We start from the raw sequence: 22,923 nt of genomic DNA, 5'->3' as shown, positions 1-22,923 counted from the left end.
GCGTGCGAAGTTATTTGAGGGATAAATAATAATCCATAATATGCCATTTGTAAGGGCAGAAGGCCCAAACCCTGCTCAAGAAATATGAAAGATCATACGCAAGGCCTTAAGCCCCGAGCCCCATCTGAGTAAAATGAGGACCATTCGTGGCGGCCTAAAACCCGAGCTGCATAATATAGCAAAAGGAACAAGAAAAGGTTCAGACAAAAGGTTCTCGGTTCTATCGTAGGTCTTTTGTAAATTGAACACTTTGTTAGATAATTTTATACGATACCTTTTAGGCTGGCCATGTGTGCGGAGATAACAACGATTTAGTTGAAGGAAAACCAACAGGGGCCATAAGACTTTCATTTGGGCCAACAAATACATATGAAGAAGTGGAAAAGCTCTTAAAGCTTTTGAATTGCACATTTAAAGGTTAGTTTCTTATTTTGCCTTTTTGTTTTTCTAAATATTGAAAAAAGATTACTCTTTTTATTATTTCATATGGCAAAAAATATACATGCTTTTTTAAGTGAATAAGGGCTACTAAAATGATTTATACAAGAAGAATTTGGCAGAAAGTTCTACTTTTCAAAGACATTCTATATAATTTAAATTGTTTCTAATAGTTTACTTTGAAGCTGTTGTCCTTTTGTGTCCTTTTCGGCCAACCGTCTCGGGCTAAACGGAAAGCAGGTCGTCCCCGGTTGGGGTGGGAGGATGTCATAAAAAAGATTCAAAGGAAATGGGGGCTTCCTGGGAGGTTGTAAAGAGGGAGGCTTTGAATAGATTGAGATAAATGAAGACCATGCGTAGCTGTGTTGGCCTCAGGCGACTTGATTCTGTGGCGAGTTGTTAGTAGTAGCAGTTGTAGTAAATGTAGTAGATGAAGCTGCATTTGGATGCTCTTAGAGCTGGTGGTCAAACAGGCCTTAGGCAACTCCACTTGAGGTTTCGAGCCCTTATTTACGAAAATGTGGAACTTAGTAGTTTTCTCCTACATGAAAGCCATGGATGCACGTCTTTTCGTTTATTTTTACTGTTTTTTTTTTCGTATCAAAAGTCCTCGAAGATTGGAAGATAGGTTCAGAATGTGTTGCTTCTATAACAGGGACAAAAACTTCTACAGTGTAATAGCAGAAATAACCTTCAGCAGTAAAAACTAACCAGGGACCAGTACAAATGTTAAAAACTGAATCAGTTTCTTGACTGTCTTTACCTCAATTGCAGGACTGACTCTGCCATTTAGGCAACTAACACAATCATCTAGAATGTCATGGCAAGCCCTTCCCACTCGAAAAATGGGAATCCTTTGACTGGCTCTCCTCAATAGTTTCTGGCACCCTCGTCAAAATATTGCTAGTCGCAATATCTGCTATATTCGGAGTGTTCAAACACAGTATCCCCCCCCATGGATATAGCCTTGCCCACAACATTGATTTGGGAAGTCTGTGAAACCCACTTCTTCAAATGTTTCAGTTGAAACCCCACGAATCTTTGACTCTATGACCTTGACTCCTGTTAATACAACAAGTACATTTTCTGTACAAAATCAGAAGACATTATGTACATATTTTGTGGCCTCAATTAGGTGCACCGGGCTTGTGCCCCATATATTTCAGCCACTGAACTATAAAATATTTGTTACATGAAAAAAATCAAACAGTTCGTGGTAACGAACTTTAAGCGACTCGGGCTAATAGTAACTAAAACTGTAAAAAAAAGAAATTTTTATAATCATTAACCCATCAAAAATTAGATTTTAATGCTGATATCGAATATATAAAATTCAGTAATTTCAATATTATCTACCAAAAGCTACGAATCTGGGAAAATTTGCTTGATTTATGCTTTTAAAAGGAAAAATCGGCCTCAATATGTCAAGTACTCTTAACGAGAATCATCCGATTAAATTTAGAAAATATTAGAGAATATATTCTCTGAAAATATACGGGTAACATCAGATATAATATAATCAGATATAAGTCGTCCTGCCCGGGTGAGTTGGCGCGCTGGATTCGGGACCCTTTGTCTGAGAGGGCGAGGGTTCGAATCCTAGTGTATCTTATTATTTAGTTTGGAACGGGGGTCAGTGGCGTGACTCTGTAAGCTTAGCCAGTGTCGACCCAGCTCTAAATTGGTGCCTGGAGAAATCTGGGGAAGGTAAACAGGAAGGGTGTGCGAAAGCACAGGATGGTTGGTCCCCAACCATTGCACTTCCTGGATGAAGGGCCAAGAAACGGAGATCAGCACCGCCGGTAGGGACTGTAAAGTCTAATGCCGTTAATATCAATCTTTTACCTTAATATCAGATAACCCCACTATAGAGGTTTCAAGCCCTTATTTACGAAAATGTGGAACTTTGTATTTTTTTTTTCCCAGATGAAAGCCATGGATGTGCGTCTTTTCATTTGTTTTTTTCTTTTTCTTTACCCATATCGAAAGTCCTGGAAGATTGGGGATAGGTTCATTCGAACAGAAATTAAAAAGTTATAGCGCTCTTTTTGCGCAACCAAATAGATTTTACCACAAGAAATTGGCATATTCTGCAATTTCGTGGCATCAAACTATGATTTTGTCATACAGTGGGCCAAGTTACTATCAACTGAAAATTTTAGGATAGCCGATCAGTTTAAAAGTGTAAAAATAACTATATGTTTTTCTTAACACCTTCAGGCAAAATTAAGCTGTGAAGTGGTGCATTTGTTCCTGGAAAGTTACAATAGAGGATAAATGGTAATATGGACATTTACCTTAATTCTGTATTTGACTACGAAATGTAGGAGGATTTCCCTTCTTACTACAGAAAAGTGTTTCTGACATTTATTTCAAAGCTGGATTTGCGTAATTATATACAGCTATGTATAAGCGCGCATCATGTATTATAACAGCTGTTATGGTAGTTTTTTTTTGCTGGAGGGTGGCAAATGCCCAAAATATATATTGTAATGTCCAAATATCCTAACTCTGATTCAGTCTTCAGATAAATATGGAATGACTTTTGAGAAAGAGTGGAAGTAGAATTTGATATCCTGGGAATACTTTTAGTCCACGCCTTTATTATTGGCCCTGTAGGGGTGGTAATAGGTCCACTTCCATTGCGGCAATATTTTTTTTTCAGCATAAAATATTGCATTCAGATCTATACCGGGACAGTAATGGAAAGAGGCAATGCGGCTTGACGTTCTAGATGATGGCGTTAGTTGCCTAAGTGACACAGTCGTTCTTGCAATTGCGTTAAATACAGTCAAGAAACTTATTCAGTTTTTAACATTTGTACTGGTCCCTGGCTAGTTTTTACTTCTGACGGTTATTTTTGCTATTGCACTCTCGAAGTTTTTGTCGTTGTTATAAAAGCAAGACATTCTGAACCACCGATGTTTTTTTTTGTTTCAGCCCCTTTGAAGTCAAATTTTGAACTCCCTCCCACTCTCTCTGACTTATTTTTTATTTTTTCTGTATGAAATAAGTCTGTTATATATCTCTTTACTCTTCTCGATTTTCTTTTTTTTTTGGGCCTAACACCATAGTCAAGAAGCAAAACCCATCTATAAGCGTTTCCAACCAGAAGAAATCCTAGGGTTTTACATTATTATTTTGTGTATGGATTTAAATTCGCCATATTATGGAGAATGGGGAATTTGCCAGAAGTCATAAGCCAGAGGATTCGGAAAAAATTGAAACTATTTTGGCTTAATGCTTTAAGAAAAAAACATTGAAAATAGCCTTGACAAATAACTGTCAAGATTTGACAGCCCCTCTTCAGCATTAGGTCCCTCTCCCCCGAAAAAAAGGATGATGCAGTTTGAATTGAACTGAGGTTTTTGATTCAGTGCTTGTTGTTTACAATTGCTTGAGCAATAAAAAGAACAAATCCCTTTAGTTGGTACTTACCATCAAGAACCATTGTTGATAACTCTAATAATATGGGTAAAGGCCATTCCTGATCATCATTGCTGATCACATTTTTTTTTAGATCCTGAGAAAATATCTTTAATGGGTATTCTATTTAAGCTCACCATATTTCTTAAGCTCACCTTAGCTATGGAATTTCAGGCTTTACGATATGATCAAACAGTTCGTGGTAACGAACTGTAGTAAGGAGCGATCCGGCTCAATAGTAAACGAAACTCTAAAAAACGGAATTTTGATGCTAAAAGAAACATCAAAAGAATTGGATTTTCATGCTGATTCTAAATATATAAGTTTCATCAAATTTAGTTTTTGTCATCAAAAGTTACGAGCCTGAGAAAATTTGCCTTATTTTGGAAAATAGGCGGAAACACCCCCTAAAAGTCATAGAATCTTAACGAAAATCACACCATCGCATTCAGCGTGTCAGAGAATCCTATAGCAAAAATTTTAAGCTTCTATCTACAAAAATGTGGAATTTCGTATTTTTTGCCAGAAGACAAATCACGGGTACGTGTTTATTTGTTTGTTTGTTTTTTTTTGTTTTTGTTTTTCCGAGGGGTCATCGTATCGACCAAGGGGTCCTAGACTGTCGCAAGAGGGCTCATTCTAACGGAAATGAAAAGTTCTAGTGCCCTTTTTAAGTAGCCAAAAAAATGGAGGTTACCTAGGCCCCCTCCCACGCTCATTTTTTTCCCAAAGTCAACGGATGAAAATTTTGAGATAGCCATTTTGTTTCGCATAGTCGAAAACCATAATAAATATGTCTTTAGGAATGACTTGCTCCCCCACAATCCTTAGGGGAGGGGCTGCAAGTTACAAGCTTTGACCAGTGTTTACATACAGTAATGGTTATTGGGAAGTGTACAGACGTTTTCAGAAGGATTTTTTGGTTTAGGGGTGGGGTTGAGGGGAGGGGAATACGTGGAAGGATCTTTCCTTGGAGGAATATGTCATGGGGGAAGAAAAATTCAATTAAAAGGGGGCAGGATTTTCTAGCATTACTATAAAAAAAACAATAAAAAAATAAACATGGACACGTTTTTTCAATTGGAAGTAAGGAGTAGCATTGAAACTTAAAACGAACAGAGATTATTACGCATATGAGGGGTTCTAAAAATACTTTAGCATAAAGAGCGAGGTATTTAGGAGGAGATAAATACCTCGCTCTTTACGCTAAAGTATTTTTAGTGATTTCAACTATTTATTCGACGGCCTTTCTGATTCAGGGGTCATTCTTAAAGAATTGGGACAAAACTTACGATTTAGTGTGAAGAGCGAGGTATTAACGAGGGTACAAAACCCCTCGTATACATAATAAAAATATAAGAATATAAAGGTTTGTTACGTAACTTAATTCTTAAGTTACGTCTATTTTTTACTAATAAAAACGTTCGTTAAAAATTAAAAGTTCTAGTTGCCTTTGTAAGTAGCCGAAAAATTGGAGGGCAACTAGGCCTCCTTCCCCACCCCTTATTTCTCAAAATCGTCTGATCAAAACTAAGAGAAAGCCATTTAGCCAAAAAAGAATTAATATACAAATTTCATTTCAATATTTATGTGCGGAGAGCCAAAATCAAACATGCATTAATTCAAAAACGTTCAGAAATTAAATATAAAAAAAACAGTTTTTTTTTAACTGAAAGTAAGGTGCAACATTAAAACTTAAAACGAACAGAAATTGCTCCGTATATGAAATGGGTTGTCCCCTCCGCAATCCCTCGCTCTTTCCGCTAAAGTTTGACTCTTTGCCAAAATTCTACTTTTTAAAACAATTAAAAGCTTTAGCGTAAAGAGCGAGGGATTGCGGAGGGGACAACCCATTTCATATACGGAGTAATTTCTGTTCGTTTTAAGTTTTAATGTCGCTCCTTACTTTCAGTTAAAAAAACTAGTTTTTTTAATATAATTTGCAAGTGAGGGTGTGTCCAAGATATCTCTTCAGATTGTTTTCAGAAGGGGTTTGGGGGCCACAGGAAATATTTTTAAGAACACATGGAAATTTATTTTATATGCAATTTTATGTTTTTACTGGTCGAACAAAAATTTGAAGGGGAAGTGGGTTCAAACATGGTGACCACCTACCCCTGGATATGGTCTTGTTTGCAAAAAATAATTTCAAAGGGACCTGTGCCGTGAAATCTTCAGGTTTTCTTTTTTTTCAAAAAAAAGAAATGATGTGGCAAATGTACCGTCGAAATCATTGCTGGGCTGGCAAATCATATTTTAAAACTGAAATTTCCATTTTTATGGTCAGCTTAAAGACCCTTTTCAGTATGCTGAATAATCGAAATGGCCTTGGACATTGTTTAGAGAATTCATTTTGTTATAAACATGAAAAATCCATGTGAAAATTATAGACAAATGGTCACTTAGTGACCATAGTAACCATACAAATGGTGCATTCTTGCATAGTCGCCTAGTGATCATAGTAACCTTGCAAATTAGGAATTCGTACACCCGAAAAATGGTCATCTATTGAGCATAGTAACCATACAAATCGTGCATGCGTAGACCAGACATATGGTCAGTGTTGTGACAAGTACTTCAAATTTGTTCTTCAGTATCAAGTATTAAGTATTTAAAACTTTTGTGCTTAAGTGTCAAGTATTAAGTACCAAACCACAATTGTACTTAAGTAGTACTTGAGTTTTAAGTACAGAACTTGTACTTAAGTAGTGCTTCAAGTATTACCTAAGTACGACTCTACTAGCACCATTTGTAGCTCAGTCATATCCAGTCGTATAAGGGAGATAAAATAAAGTCATATAATAGAGGCATTATACAGTTTAAACAAATAATTAAACACCACGAAAGACAGTAGATCTCCGCTTCTTTGAACGTTAGTTAGTTTTAGGCAGTAACAGTGCCACATGTATCCAGTTGACGAAAGTCATCCCACAGTCTACCAAACTAACTAATTACAGGATTCTAAGTAGTTCTAGGAATTTTTCAACGGACTTTTTCTTCTTTTTCCATTTAGTCCGAACTGTTGCTATCCGCCATTCATAGTGAAAACACCTAAACTCGTTTAACCAGTGTTATAATTTGTTCGTGTCATATCGGATGCAGGAAATTGATTTGGATTAGCCTGCTGCAAACCTAATTGGATAATATCTGGCACTATTTGAAGCTGGGGGGTCGTAAAAAAGCCCCCCTTGCGTGTAAGTCTTTGTCTCATGTTAATTAGAGTTACTAATTAGTAGTTTACGATGTCGTCCCGTCCTAAGCGCAAGGGCACTGTTTCTAACAGCACTGAACAACCAGGACATCTTTCGAAAAATCATCCGTCAAATTCAAGCCCGGATATAGGCAACCAATCTTCTGACCTGAACATGAGACTAACTCAGACTCAACAAGAATTGGAAGCTGTAAAAGCGAATCTCAGGGATGAAATCTCACGTAAAGTTTCCGATCGCATAAAAAATCAACTCCCGCACTCGGCTGAATCAATGATATCTGACGTATATGATTCTTTGATGGTGGAATACTCGCCAAAATTTGATTTTATCGAAAAGCAACTAAAGTCACTAAAAAACAGCTTCATGATACTCGAAGAGAGAGTGAAAAAGATCGAAAGTAGACTTGACGATATTGAGCAGGAAAATAGGCTGGATTCACTTATTTTCAGTGGTGTCAAACAAGCTCCGGGTGCTGATGTAAAATCGTGTATTAATAATATTATCTCGGACAAGATGGGCGTACAAGTTTATGTTTCGGAACTAACTAAAGTGTATAGATTTACCCTTCCAGAGAATCCTACGCGGCCTGATATGATTGCACCGGTACTCGCCCAGTTTTCGTCTAAGGATGTGGCTAGAAAGGTATTTGCTGCTAAGAGCAAACTGGCCAAATCTGGTATATTTGTGTCTGAAAGTTTAACTAAGAAGCGACGAGAAATTCTGCAACTGGCTCGTGATAGGTTAGGTAACCACAACGTATGGTCCGATCACGGCCGTATTTTCGCTCGATCTGGAAATGACGCTCGGACACGCCGACTGTGGAGTTGTGACGACATATAATCTGAGTTTTTTTTTTTTTTTTTTTTTTTTTTTTTTTTTTTTCTTCTTTCGTTTTAGTAGTTATAAATGTGTACTTTAGTATTTACATTCTTTCGTAGTAATATTTCTTTAATAGGAAGTAGGATTAATTATTTATGAATGTTTTCACGATTACTTCAGTTAGAAAAAAATCGCTTTTCGTTGGATAATATTTTGTCGAGTGATGTTGGTAGCCGGTCGGAATTTTCGGATAAACAGCCTGCAAGGCTTAGTAAATATGTTGCAGTAGATGATGTGAGTGCACCCGTTATGCTGTCCGGATTCCAGATTCTCCACTGGAATTGTCATTTAACTACTTCACATGAAGATGTAGTTGATATAATTAATAAACTTAACAGTGAGGTGCAAGTGATAGGTATTTGTGAATCATTTATTAGTGAACAATGTCCTGCTTCGTTGTTTAATTTTCCAGGTTACACACTTATTTCCAAGAACCGGTCATTGATGGGAAGGGGAGGTTTAGCATTCATAATCAAGGATGATATAAAATTTAAAGTAAGGGAAGATTTATCTTTATGGATTGAAGGTAAGATTGAAACTTTTGCTATTGAAATAGTGACAAGTAATAATAATCCACTTCTTATTTCATCGGTGTATAGACCCCCTGGTGCTAGTCCGGATTTTTTCCTAGAGGAAATTGAAATTTTAATATCTGAAATAAATCGAAATTTTGATAAAATTGTAATCATAGGTGATTTTAATTTTGATTTATTAGATCTTCAAGCCAAAAATTTGGATTTCCTTAATGTCATGCTTTCATTTGGTCTTTTCCCATTAAATTCTATCCCATCCCGATTAACAGACCATTCTGCAACTTTGATTGATAATGTTTTCGTCACTGAAGTTATGGTGGAAGATAGCATGTGTGATGTATTAATCCATTCTGGTTCGGACCACTTACCGCTTCTTTGTTTGTTGCAGAAGTTATCACATTGTAAAATTAAAAGAAAAAACAAGATTCTTCGGCGTGACATGAAAGAAGTTAATCTGGCTAAATTTAAAAATGAAGTTAGTTCGTTGGATTGGGAGGTGGTTTACAATGAAAAGGATGATGCTTCAAAAGCTTTTAACATTTTTTCAGATATTCTTTACCCTGTGTTTGAGAAAAATTGCCCATTGAATAAAATTAATTACAAGAAAGCTAAACCGAGAAAGCCGTGGATAAATGATGAAATTTTGAGTTTAATAAGACAAAGAAATAAGTTGTATTGTCAATATCTTGATAATCCATCTGAAATGATTTTAAATGAGTTTAAAGAGTTGAGCAATTATGTAAATAATTCAAAAAGAAATGCAAAGAATGAGTATTATTTAAACTGTTTGAAGATTAAGGAAGGTAATATAAAAGATACTTGGGGAATTGTCCGTGAAGTGATAGGATGTGAAAAAAAGATATGTGTATAACCAATTTAAAAACTAGTAATAGAATTATTCATGATAAATTGGAAATAGCAAATTACATGGGTGATTATTTTTCGAAAATTGGTAGTGTTATACAGAATGAAGTGTCTAGAGGTAGTTGTGCCGTCAACATTAAGGCAAATCCTTCAAGCATGCAGAATGGGTTTGAATTTGTACCATGTAATGTAGAAGAAGTTGAAAAAATTGTTTGTAGCCTTAAATCAAATTCTTCTGGTGTAGATGGATTGAACCTAAAGGCTTTTAATTATGTGTCGGTGTATCTTTTACCGGTACTGGTTCATTTAATTAATCTCTCAATGGTTAAAGGGCATTTCCCGTCGGAACTGAAACAATCTAAAATCATACCTTTACATAAAGGTGGGGACCCCTCAGAACCCTGTAATTGGCGACCAATTTCCATTTTACCTTTATTTAGTAAAATTTATGAAAAAGTTATTTATAAACGATTGTATGATTTTTTGGATTCGAAGAAAATTTTGTATAATGGACAGTTTGGTTTCAGAAGTAAACATTCCACTAGTCATGCAGTACACCATCTTTTAAGTTTTGTTGATAATGCATTTGAAAATAATATGATTCCTTTAACTGCTTTTGTAGATTTCCGTAAGGCTTTTGACACTGTTGATTTTAATACTCTTCTTAGTAGACTAAGTGGGCTTGGGTTAGGTAGTACTTGTGTAAAGTGGTTTTCATCGTATTTGCATGGCCGGACTATCAAAGTTGCTTTATCAGATATATCAAGCAGAGAGTTCGGTGTTAAGTGTGGAGTGCCTCAAGGTTCCGTGCTGGGACCTCTACTTTATCTTATTTATGTTAATTCGTTGGCTTCACATGTTGGAGTTGAAGCGCTTACCTCTTTCGCGGACGACACTGCGATAACAGTAATTGGTAGTTGTTTGGTGCAGGTTGCACATAAGGCTAATTTGGCACTTGAACGTTTGCGCAGTTTTACAATAGGTAGTTCCCTAGCAGTTAATGCATCTAAAACAAATTACATTATATTTAGTAGAACAGGTAGGTTACTTAATGATAATAATAACATTTTTTTTGGACATTTACCCATTAAACAAGTTTTTGAAATTAGGTATTTGGGGTTTTATTTAGATAATAATATTAGTTGGAAAAAGCATTGCAGTGTTATTGGTGCTAAAATGGCTAGGGGTCTAGGAATTTTGAGACGTGTAAAAAAAACTTTTCCGTTCAAGATTTTAAAAATCATTTATTTTTCCCTTGTTCATCCTTATATAGATTATGGTTGTGTTCATTGGGCTAGTAATTTCTTCTCTAATTATAAAAGGATCCAGATTTTGCAAAATAAAAGCATTCGATTGATTGCGGACATAAAAGAGCAGGTTGAATCCAAAACTACTGCTAGCTTTTTCCGGTGTAATGTTTTAAATGTTGGTCAGATTCGTGACTACCAGGCATCAATTTTTGTGTTCCAGAGCATGAAACATATATGCCCTGAGTATTTTCATGATTATTTTTCCATGAATCAGGAGTACCATAATTATGATACAAGAAATTCACAACTTTTAAGCCATGAACAAAGAAAAACAGTTCGATCATCATATGTGGTTCGGAATCTGGGGCCTTCTGTTTGGAATAGTTTGCCGGCTGGCATCAGGGAGTCTGTCACTTTATATGGGTTTAAAAATAAATTGAAAACGTTTTATTTAAGTAATATGTTTTGAAGGGCAGAAGGTTTTTGATGTCTTTTTTTTGCAGTTTATTGATGTGGGGTGGGGACTGAATACCGGTAAATGATATTTAATATGATTATTTTGTTGTATTTTGTTCATGTGTATGTGTTGTTATTTTTTATATATAAGATAGGCTAGGTGGTTAATCATGAGATGTTATGTTTAGATATTTATTTATAAGATGTAAATCATAATATGAAATTGCAGCACAAGTCCTTAGGACTTTCTTTTTGCTGCAACAATTTATTAGTGTTGTCATTTTTTTATTTATGTTTGTATTGTGGATAAAATAAAACTTACCTACCTACCTAGGTCAAGAAACATTGAAAGAACTGCAGCCTCCCTTGCTCAAGGCTAATGATTTGTCTTCTGGTGGAGATGCTGGTACTGGGAATTTGCTTTTAGCACTTAAAGTACTTAAGAATCTATTGGTACTTGAGAGCTCCAAGTACCTATTTATTTTACTTAAGTATTAAGTACTCCAGGAAGAATGTACTTAAGTAAAACTCAAATACCTTGATTTTGTACTTAAGTAGCACTTTAAGTACTTCCCAACACTGCATATGGTCACCTAGTAACCATACAATACCTACAGTAACCATACCTAGTGACCATAGTAACCATACAAATGTTGCATTCGTACATCAGACAAATGGTCACCTGACAGGGATTTTGCCAAACTAGTTGTATTTAATGGTGGAAAATAACGAATTTTAACATTTTAATACCGGCGTCTCGGAATCGGCTTAGGCTAGAAGTTTGAATTTTTCCTTCAATATCATTGAATTGAATTTTAATTGGTAACCATCATTTGTATGGTTACCAATTAAAATTCATAATTTTGCAGTATGTAATCTAACATTTTCGGCATAATATCACTGTTAATTAACTGACGTTTACAAAGCTATAATAACAAGTTAATTAATAGCAAGAAGTTATTAGTTACAAAAACGTATTGTTTGTGTTCAAAATATTTTAAATTATGGGACAATCGTAAAATATCGAGAATTTGGCAAGGATAACGTCTAAGCCTTCCCCTCAGTTGTATGTCATGGCTTGGGTCATTCCATGGAATGGGATACTTTCAAAATAGTCTTCTTCAAAGGCTTCTCTTTAGTTTCTTAACATTCTAGGAAGGACCACTTAATTATGTAAAATAATGTTTTCATGGCTCATAGATGTCCGTGCATCGGTTTGTCCGTGCATGTCTAGAATCAGTTTGGACTTCTGTCTGGTTTTGCTGTCGGGCGGGTAAGATGTCTCGATGGGCTGGGTCTAAAAGCAACGTTTTTCCCAACCTCGTGATGAGAACACGCAATCTTTGTTCTAGGCACTGAATGTTTAGTGCAATGACTGCTTCTTGGTAAGGAATATCTCTGAAACCCAAGATAATCTTAACTGCCCTTTTTCGTACTGATTCTAGGTCGTTCATCAGGGGAGCAGTGTGTAGTACTGAAGGGCCCCACACAGGGCAGGCATACTCAAAGACTGGTCGCACACAACAAAGGTATTTTTTTTGGAGAAGGACTTTTGAGATCGCAACCAAAGCGACTCATTTTGGAAAGTGTTTGAAGGGAGGCACTGCCTTTCCTAATTACACTGTCAACATATGCGGCGAAAGAACAGTCAAGGGAGAAAATAACCCCGAGTATCTTTACTTCTGACACGATAGGAAAGGAGACTTAGGGGGGGGGGGGTAAAGTCTCTTTTTAGAGGACAAAGCCGAAGAATGTTTGACTTGGTAGCTTTAATGATAGGATTGGACTCATTACGCTGGGAATTTAGTTGCTCAAAAATGGCACTAGCAAATTGGGTTATAGGAGTATTATCCTCAAGTAGAAAAGTAAGCACGAGTTGTAAGTCATCCACAAACTTTTACATGTCTTCGTGCTCGCTCAAAATATAATGCCGGCGAGTTTGATGCCTTGTGGGGCCCCGCAGGTTATGCCACTCCATTTGGAGTCAGTGTCTTCTTCATGGAGGGCAAATATTTTATGTTGGCGTCCAAAAGGCAGCATTATCTTATCTAACTATGCGTAAATCGATAAATATAACTGTATATGCTATGAAAAAAACATACAAACATACTCTTTTTTGTTCCTATTCAGAAATCGCGGTATGTTTATATTTTTTTTCCAGACACTTCAAAGACAAGGTCTTCAAAATGACTTTTGAAAAAAAAGTTTTCGAATTAAAATAGTAGCAGACTATGATTGCACGCAGAAATCAATTGATTTTAGTTTTCTTTCTGATCTTGGAATATTTTCTAGTAAGTTATTTAGGAAAATGCATTAAACTTTTGAATCTTTTAGCTTGAAAGAAGACAGGTCGACCAATAGGATCTGTCAATCAAAACCGCTCTAGAACATTTAAAAATACAATAATTCGAAAAATTAAACTACAACAATCATCTATTTTAAAATCATAAATTACCTTCTTTCGAATGAGGTACTTCCATTTAATGTCAACTATTATGGGTATAAAAATTCATATATGATTTTGTTTTATTTTTAGATAGAAACTTGACACCCATAGAGCTTCAAGTTCATCAGGCCATACAGTCAGGAAAGAATATAAAGTTAGAAAAAATTCGTTTGTATCCAGTTAAATCATGTTCATATCAAGAAGTTAAATCATGGCCTATTGAAGCAACTGGCCTCTCCTATGACAGACAATGGATGATTATTGGCTCAACAGGAGCGAGTATTACTCAGAAAAGGGAGCCTCGATTATGCCTGATAACACCAACAGTGAATATAGAAAAGAAAACACTTACTCTCAATTATCCTGGTAATTTTCTTCTATAGGATTATGTCCAAGTTTGTTAAAAGTTAAACTGAAAAGGCTTTTCTCTCCCCCTCTCTCTCTCTCTACTCTACCTGCCTTCTCCCTCTCTCTCTCTCCATTTATGTTTCTTCCTTACACTCTCTCTCACTCTCTCTATCTTTCCATCAATCACTCTCCCTCAATCTCTCTATATATGCCGCTTTTTTCCATCCTTCAACTTCTAGGCCCTCCCCTTTATTTGCCAGTCTTTACCTTTCTTTTTCTATTTTTCTACCTATCCTTCTATCTATCTGTCTTACTCTCTCTCTCTCTCTCTCTCTCTCTCTCTCTCTCTCTCTCTCTCTCTCTCTCTCTCTCTCTCTCTCTCTCTCTCTCTCTCTCTCTCTCTCTCTCTCTCTCTCTCTCTCTCTCTCTTTAATTGCATCACTCTTACTGAATCTTTCTATGCATGTCCCTCTCTTTCCTTCCTTCAACTTCTCGGTCCCTCCTTAATTTGTCAGTCGCTCTTTTCCTCTCTCTCTCTCTCTCTCTCTATCTCTATCTCTTTCTCCCTCTCTCTCTCTTTCTTTTGTTTTCGCTGTCTGATCAATGAACAATCATTGAAGTTAAAAGATATTTTCATATGAGAAACATTTTGCGAAACAAAATAAATTTTGATGCTTAAACGTGAAACGAAGGTTTGATGCTAAAACGTCAATGATTTAAAAGTTGTTGATCTGGCCTTAAAATGGTTTAATTAATGCAGTACCGAATTCAATGAAGATTTAGAATGTCCGGCAGACTTTATTCCGTAGCGTTTTGTATCTACAAACAAGTTCTGTATAAAATAAAAGGGGAAGACTTCTTTCCATTGTGAGAAAAAAAATATATGATTAATTTTCTCTTATCAAATCATAATATATTTCGTAAAGTCTAGTTGCTTTCAGGAGTTAAGCCAGTGACTATCATTTTTGGCTTGAAGAGCAATCAGATTGAAGCTAAAGTTTGCAAGTCAAGGGTTTGTGGTGATTCAGTTGACGTAAATGATTGCGGAGAAGAAGTTTATCAATGGCTCCAGAATATTTTTGGGTCACAAGGATACAGGTAACCGGAATAAGATAAAATAAAGTGTAAAGTAACAGGTATATATATATATATATAGGCTACATGTGTGTAAGTGTGTGAGTGCATTCTAATGTAAATGCACGAGCTTCAAAGCAGGTTTATAAAATATAAAAGAGGGGTAAACAAGCAACCTAACTAGTACCCCCATGCGTTCCAATTGTTTTATTCCATTTGAAGACCATTTGTATGGTCTTACACAAGACCTCCAAACATCGATTCGTCCCCAGCATTTCCCTTTACTAGCCTAGCATTTCAGCTTATAGTAGGTTTTAAACGAGCAAAGAAAGTACGTAACGAGGGCAGTGAGGACTTGTTCTAAGTTCTACCTGGTCTTCAGCTTCGAAAGCTTTGAGGGGCTTAACATAGAGTTTTAGCATAGGGGCTTAACTGAGGGCAGCGTAGTTGCAAGAGAGACGTATTTTAATTTGGGCATGCAAAAATAGTTGAAACCCAAGGGCTAGTGACGTTGAGAGTTTTTAAATGTTTTACTGCTTGATGAAAGGATGTGTACAATATTCAGTATTTCTCCAAGACTGGGCATTTAAATGTTAGCCTTGCTTCTGCCGTTATATTACAAAGTAAATATTACTTGCCTTTGGAGCGCATTAGATCTTCAAAAGAAGCAAACAGTGTAATGCTGTTGGTCACTCGGTTCGCTGCGACAACGCTGTACAAGCCCAACGGTCAGCTACCTGAAGTGAATCTTTCTCAGGGGTACTTAATGCTCGTTAAGGCAAGCCCGTCGGCTTCAAAACACCCAGCACTAGCAGCCGCAAGCGTTATATCGGCAACACCACAGTCGATCTCGAATGCCTAGGTAAGTATGCGCTGGTCCTGACCGAGCTCAAACTAAGGAAATCCGAGGTTCTCTATCAACTACTGCATTAACTGAAAATGCAGGGCAAACACGAGACAACTAATAACACTTATAAAAACGCCTAACAAAACCTAAAAAATCTAAACCACACTTACTTAAGACTTATGCTATATCCTTTTGATTGCAGTATAGTTAGAAGACATATGACTTAAAACCGAGAGAGCCAAGGCTAGAAAACTTTACTTTTTACACTTCCAAAAAAACACATTTTTCCAGTCAGCTACTTTTCTGTGGTTAACTGACGTGCGCTGAACCGGCTAAAACTTGATAAAAATTTCGAACGGGATTTAATTGGATTTTTGAAAAGGAATATTTTTAGCATTTAATCAATAATAGTGTATATTCATTTAGTTATACTTATTACAACAGTCCTAAGGGTGCGGTTAAGGACCCTATAGTCTTTTCTAGTTTAAACAGGGACTTGGGCCAGATTATGGCTGCAGAGCAAGAAATGCACTGGACCACAAATTGAATGGAAGCTTTATATAAGTCTGTACCCTTCTTGCTCTCTTAATGCTTATCATGCTCATTATTAGAACGTTAAACCTTCTAAACCTGAATTTAAGGCATACTGCTATCTATTTATTAAAGAGCCTGAAAAAGAAACAAGGGCCAGAAAGACTATAAAAATGGCACTATATTGATTGAAAACAAATAGCGCTATGAATTTTTTTTCTCAATCTTTTTGATTATATTGAAGTGAAAAAGAATGAGAAAAACGATGAGGGTTTTTAGGAATTCAGTGGGATATTTAATAAGTTTTATTCAAAAGCCGCGAATAAAAGGGGGTCAGGGCGCTTGTTTATCCCTCTTTTATACCTTATAATCCTGCTATATATATATATATATATATATATATATATATATATATATATATATATATATATATATATATATATATATATATATATATATATATATATATATATGCCTCTTGGAGACCGTAGGAAATATTTAGGGAGAAATAGATTAAGGGATGGCCCTCCTTGCAGTTGCCCTATGTGTGGAGAGATGTATGAGTCTTTGCATCATTTTTGAAGGGGATTGTAGGGAGTTGAGGGAGCTGTGCTTGGAAATATTTGGTAGGGGGGTCGGGGGTAGAGATTGGATTTTGGAAATTTTGAGAAGTAGGTTTCACTTAATTTTAAATAATATTAGAAAGTTCACCCGGGTAACTATGAGGTATCGTGATGATTTTCTTAAATAATTAGTTTTAGTGTCTTTTCAGTCAATGTTTTGTTGCTGTATTTTTTTGCTTGTTTAGTGTATGTCATCACGGCCCAATTGGGCTTTCGTGTGAATAAATATATATATATATATACATATATATATATATATATATATATATATATATATATATATATATATATATATATATATATATATATATATATATATATATATATATATATATATATATATATATATATATATATATATATATATATATATATATATATGAATATATATTAGTTGCCCTTCTAGGGGAACCAATTCCTCCTAACCCCCGTATGATCTCCTCATAGTTATACTATGCTACCTGTTGGTGAAGCTGCAAACAATATATCTACGGCTGGAAGAGGCTTTATTCTCTATTATAAATACACCTAATCTTCCTTTGGCAGTTCAAAATTTAATTCTGGAACCGTCCTCTAGGTTAGTTCAGCAGTCAGCCGTAAGAAGACAAAAGAAAGAGGATAATAAAACTAGCCTCTCCCTTGCCAATGAATCGCAATACCTCCTGGTGAACAAAAATAGTGTTTCAAAGTTAATGGAACAGATGGCGCTAGATGATGCTACTAGCACATCACTGGTGAGTTTTTTAGGCTTTATCAGTTAATAGTCTTACAAAATTCAAGTTGTATATAATTGTCGATGATGAGAATAAAAGAAGCATGATAAATAATGGCTAGCTGTTATTTTTAGGATCGGGTTTGGGCAGGGGCGTCGTTTGGAGGTGGCATTTGCTCCCCCCCAATAATGTGGAGAAAAAAGTATTATATATCCCGTGCCCCTTTACTATCTGGATACGTATCTCTCTTGATCCGCCATAAAAATTGAAACGCGGTTATAAGTTTGGGGGGGGGGGGGCAATAATGTGGAGAAAAAAGTGTTATATATCCCATATCCCTTGACTATCTGGATATGGACCCCTCTTGCCCTCCCCCCCCAATAAAAATGCTGGAGATTCACCCCTAGGCTTGGGTAAATATATACATCTTCATATATTTAGCAAGGAAAAAAAGTGAATACGTCACTTGATGCTCTTTATAAATTCAATAATCGCTTCTTGGATAAATTCCATTTTGAGCCGTTAAAGGGGCACAAGACATCCCATGGCTTAAATTTTGAAAGTGTGTTTCTAGAAAAAGTTTCTGGTAGATAAAATGTTATTTTCATTAGTCTTAACAGTAAAATGTTATTTTGAAAATAAATTTGCAGGAATTTCTAAAAAGAACCTGAGACCCCTCGAAAATATTGCCACAGCAAAACAAAAAGTACACCAATGGAATTGCCATTGCTGAAACCCCTAAATACAAAACTTACAGTCCCCACCTTTCACATTTTTGCATAGGTAGCACTGACGTGTCCTTTTTTTTTCTTTGGTGCTAACAGGGCTCGCAAACATTCTAGAGAGTATTTCAAGGCCTTATTTGAAAGCAAATTTTTATATCTAAAAAGACTTTCACAAATTTTTAATTTCACATCATAATAAAAAAACTAGAGACAAGGTATTAATTTATCCTTTCGGCCCCCATTAAGGGCTCAAAATGGAATTTACCCCAGAAGCAATCCTTATTTGGAAAGAAAAGAGTATAAAAAAAGGCTTAAAGTGATATTTCACTTTCATCCTAGCTAAATTATGTGAAGATATATGTACTTACCTGATTTTGTTTGTTATTGTGATTTTTGATATGATAACTACTAGAGATAAATTATATTATATAAACTGAAAATTTCATATCTACGGCCCATTTTTCTGACATTTGCGAGTTTTAGCATAAATAGCCTGATAAACGGAGTGAAAAACTTCATAGCAAAATAGGATCATGTAAACCGTTTTTTTAATTATATATATATATATATATATATATATATATATATATATATATATATATATATATATATATATATATATATATATATATATATATATATATATATATATATATATATATATATATATATATTATTTAATATAATATGTATTATATATTATCATAATATTATATTATATGACTTACTTGACTTACTTGACTTAATGCTCCTGCCGAAATGCTTCCGGCGTCGAGAGTGATGCTACATGGTGCCTCCATTTGGACCGGTCTCTTGCAAGGATGTGGACATCCTCCTGAATATTTGCCATGACTAAGAAGGCACCTGTCGTGTCCTTCCATCTGGTTGGGGGACGACCTCTTTGGCGTTTCCCGCCGTGCAGCACGGGATCAAAGTCAAAAATCGTTCGTGCGGGAGTGTCGAGGGGTATGCGAAGGAGATGTCCGTACCAGCGTAGTGTTCGTTGGGCTAGTTGGACTGAGAAGGGCGTTTGACCAGTTAACGCCAGGAGGTTCTCGTTGCTCACAAAATCGTGCCAACGTAGTCCTTCAATGCGGCGAAGGTGTTTTGTTTGAGCTATATTTACGGTGCTAAGCACAGACCGAGTGGCTGGCCAGGTTTTGGCTCCGTAAAGAAGCACGGATCCCACCGAAGCATTGTATATGCGCATCTTGGTCCTACGGCTGATAGAAGGTTTCTTCCAAAGGGCACTTAGTCTCCCCACTACTGCTGAGGCTTTGGAAATTCGGTGCATTAGATCTTTAAGGATTGATCCGTCATTTGAGAGGATAGAGCCAAGGTATGTAAATTCTTCAACAATCTCAGCTGGTTTGTCACCGACCATTAGGACTGGCGGGGGACGCGGCGAATTACGGGGTTCAACAAACATCACTTTTGTCTTCTGCCAATTAATCGACAGCCCTATTTTTAAGGCTTCATCAGCAAGAATTTGTAGGGCTTCCGTGAGCTTCGACGGTGAATCGGAGACAAGAGCAAGGTCATCGGCATAGTCAGCGTCTGAAAGTACTCTATCACCGCAATGCAACCCAAACTGGAGGCGGTTTATGGTCCGAGTCATAATGTAGTCGATGACACAATTAAATAGTTCTGGGGCAGCAGCACAACCCTGACGGACTCCAGTACTGATTTCAAAAGATGAGCTACGTCTGCCATTGACTTGCACGCAGCTCTCAGTCCCTCGAGTCCGCTCGAAAAGGTTGCAGTACTTCGATGGTAGTCCCGTTGTTTTCAATATGAGCCAGAGTGATTGCCGGTCGACAGAATCGAAAGCAGCCTTGAAATCCACAAAGGCAACATATGCTTTTTGTTGAAATTCTCGAGTCTTTTCTATCAGCTGCCGCATTGTGAATATTTGCTCCACGGTGGACCTTCCTGGCATGCTGGCAATATTATATTATATGGTATACATTATTTTTGTATTATACTTTGTTATATACATTATATATATTTATATTATATTTATATGTATTTATCTTAACAAATTTTTCTTTATCTTTTTATAGTTCTTTATTCAAGACACCAAAAGATTTGCTGTAGTTTATTAACAATGCTTTGTTTTGTGTTTATGTTTTTCTATCTTCAAGTTTGTTGTCAGGGTGAAGAATCAATAACATTATTTTGGATGCTAAGACCTTCAAGGTAGTTTTACGGGCAAAAAGTTGAAAAGGAATATCATAGCGTCGTCAAATTTCTTAAAAATAAAACACGTTTATATGTTTAAATTATTCCTTCCATAGCACAAAGGCTGTATCGAGGGGGGGGGGGGGGCTTCGGGGCTTTGACTCCCCTTTTGAATATTTTTTACTACTCAAAAAGTAACAAAAATATATACCAACTATTTTCTTATGTATTTTTTAAAGTTGTTTTCGTAAGCCCCTCCCCCCCCCTGAAAAAATACTTTTCTTCCCGAACAAAAATCCTGTATACATCCTTGGATAACACAAATATGTTTATGGGGCTAGCCGGTCGATGTAGCATCACTTGCTTAGGGTGGGGAAAATACAGGCCCCCTAGATTCTAACAGCAATGTCAACAAATGCATATTTTTAAATAAAACTTATGTATCTAAGCACATAAAGAAAAACAATTAATTTTTACTAATTAATCTGAAAGCTGATTAGCTCGTGATAATGAGGTGAGGAAAATGGGGGATCTAGTCTGCAGGGCAGTGCTGAATAGAATTAAAAACAGTGTAGAATATTTACTGTGAAAATACAACCAATGAAACCAATGAAAAACTGGTAACAATTTTAACTGAAAAATTTTGTCTTGATGCCGTAATATATTTATTGTGAGATTTAAATGCCATCTATAAAATAGATATAGACAAATATTGAAAAACTGGTTTCGTAAATATAAGGAAAGTCCTTTGGAAATATATTAAAAAAAAAATTAATAGCACTTACTTAACGGATGTCATTATTGGGTCAAGCAGGGGAAAGTCCACTTGATTTTGAAGAATGTGGTTCTATTTAAATTTACATCTAAGTTGCCCTAAGTCATCTCCTCCCCTTTCTCTAACTCTTAAGGAGCAAAGCATCTTGATCTCCCGGAACGATTTTATCGTAGAAAAAATACCAGATTATTTAAAAATGTCAAGTGAATTTATAATTTCTGTTTGGAATCCTACGGCTACTTTTCGGCTACTTGGCAACAGGCTTGCTATCTTACCTTAGTTCCTCAGTGCCTCCGGAGGCACTCAAGGAATCGTTGAGTAGCCTCCAATCTTGTTTCCTCATGTTTCCTCATGCTGCGTATATGTCTCCCCACTCTGGAATGAGACTCGTCTGAGGGCTCTTCTGTCACGTTCATACGTCCTACGGAGCGTGTTCTTTGTTCTTCCTCACTGACGGAGGGAGACCTCCGTCGATTTGGCGGAGCAAGTAGCAGGGACAAGTAGACCTATGCTATTTGTCCCTGTAAAAAAAGACCCAGCAAATGAAAAGTCAATTTGAACCCCTATGTGGTAGTATGGCTCTGGAAAGTCTTTATTCTTTTTTCATCCATTTAATCCCATCAATGAATAAACTGTGTTTACTGAAGGAACTATAGTGGTAAAGGCCGATTAAAATGGCTAAAATTCGGTTTAATGCTGAGGGATAAGAACCTATTTATTTGCTTAATTAAAAAGTTCGCAGTAGGCATAGACATCAAGTTTTTAAGTAACAATCGTTTTAACTAAAAGTTAAAACTGATACAATTATGATGATTCTTTAATTTCATTTAATCTTGATACAACTACTTTGTGTTCGCAGCTCTAATAAATCCCCGTAAGACAGTGATGTGATTTCGTCAAAAGCCTGGGGAGGGGGAGCTGGAGCCGATTTTCCCAAATCGAGTGAAAATGACAGTGGAAACTGGAAAATGGGCCATATGTACCATATAGGTAAAGATATACTGAAGAAAACTGACCCATTTCTATGGATGCTTGAATTTTGCAGGCTTATCTTGGTTTTGACAAGATCTTTTGAAGAAATTAAATTGCAACTGGTGAGGGGGACTGGGATCTGGAGGGAAAACTATGGTCTGGGTGAGGCAGTTACCCCCTCCTTTGCCCCATAGTAAATTACACCCCTGCCGTAGGATCTGATGAACCACTCTTGAGAATCTTTTTTCACTAACTTCGCCGTCTAATTAGTCTACCCTTCCACTTTTTTAATTCCCCCCCATAATGCTTTCTATCTAAAAAAGATTGAATTTAAAAAGTAATGTTATTTGTTGAAAGATAATGAGCTAATTCAGAACTTGCAATTATGAGAAATAGCTTACAAAAAGTCTAAAATGGATGCCAATAAATATTACTATAAACTATTATTTCAATTTTTTTCATTGGATCTGCTGTTACAATATAAAATTAAAAAATTCATATCTACTTAATGATGGTTGATTTCGCCTTTTTATCTTGTTCGGTAACATTATGACGATATCATATATTTCGATGGACACTGAGATATCGGTTTGAATCTTATGGAGGCTGCTGACAAACCCCAAGCGAAAG

At 36.1% G+C, this 22,923-nt stretch overlaps 1 protein-coding gene across 6 annotated transcripts in view; it reads left to right on the top strand.

Moving 5' to 3' along the window:
• The window catches only part of LOC136035636 (molybdenum cofactor sulfurase-like), a 90,415-nt gene that overhangs the window by 40,506 nt on the left and 26,986 nt on the right, over positions 1-22,923 (top strand). For 3 of the 6 annotated variants that reach the window (XM_065717536.1, XM_065717535.1, XM_065717530.1), the window contains exons 7-8: positions 282-417; positions 8,368-9,360. In XM_065717536.1, the coding sequence (XP_065573608.1) occupies positions 282-417; positions 8,368-9,359 (1,128 nt within the window). In that variant the 3' untranslated portion in view covers position 9,360. Of the gene's footprint in view, positions 1-281; positions 418-8,367; positions 9,361-13,594; positions 13,871-14,793; positions 14,951-17,504; positions 17,662-22,923 lie in introns of those variants that run through there. The other 3 variants (XM_065717531.1, XM_065717534.1, XM_065717532.1) reach the window with 2 other exon arrangements.

Source organism: Artemia franciscana, chromosome 14 (assembly GCF_032884065.1).
Source record: "Artemia franciscana chromosome 14, ASM3288406v1, whole genome shotgun sequence".
Classification (NCBI taxonomy): domain Eukaryota; kingdom Metazoa; phylum Arthropoda; class Branchiopoda; order Anostraca; family Artemiidae; genus Artemia; species Artemia franciscana.
Note: the sequence above shows the minus strand (reverse complement) of the source record. Positions and strands in the feature narration are given on the sequence as shown.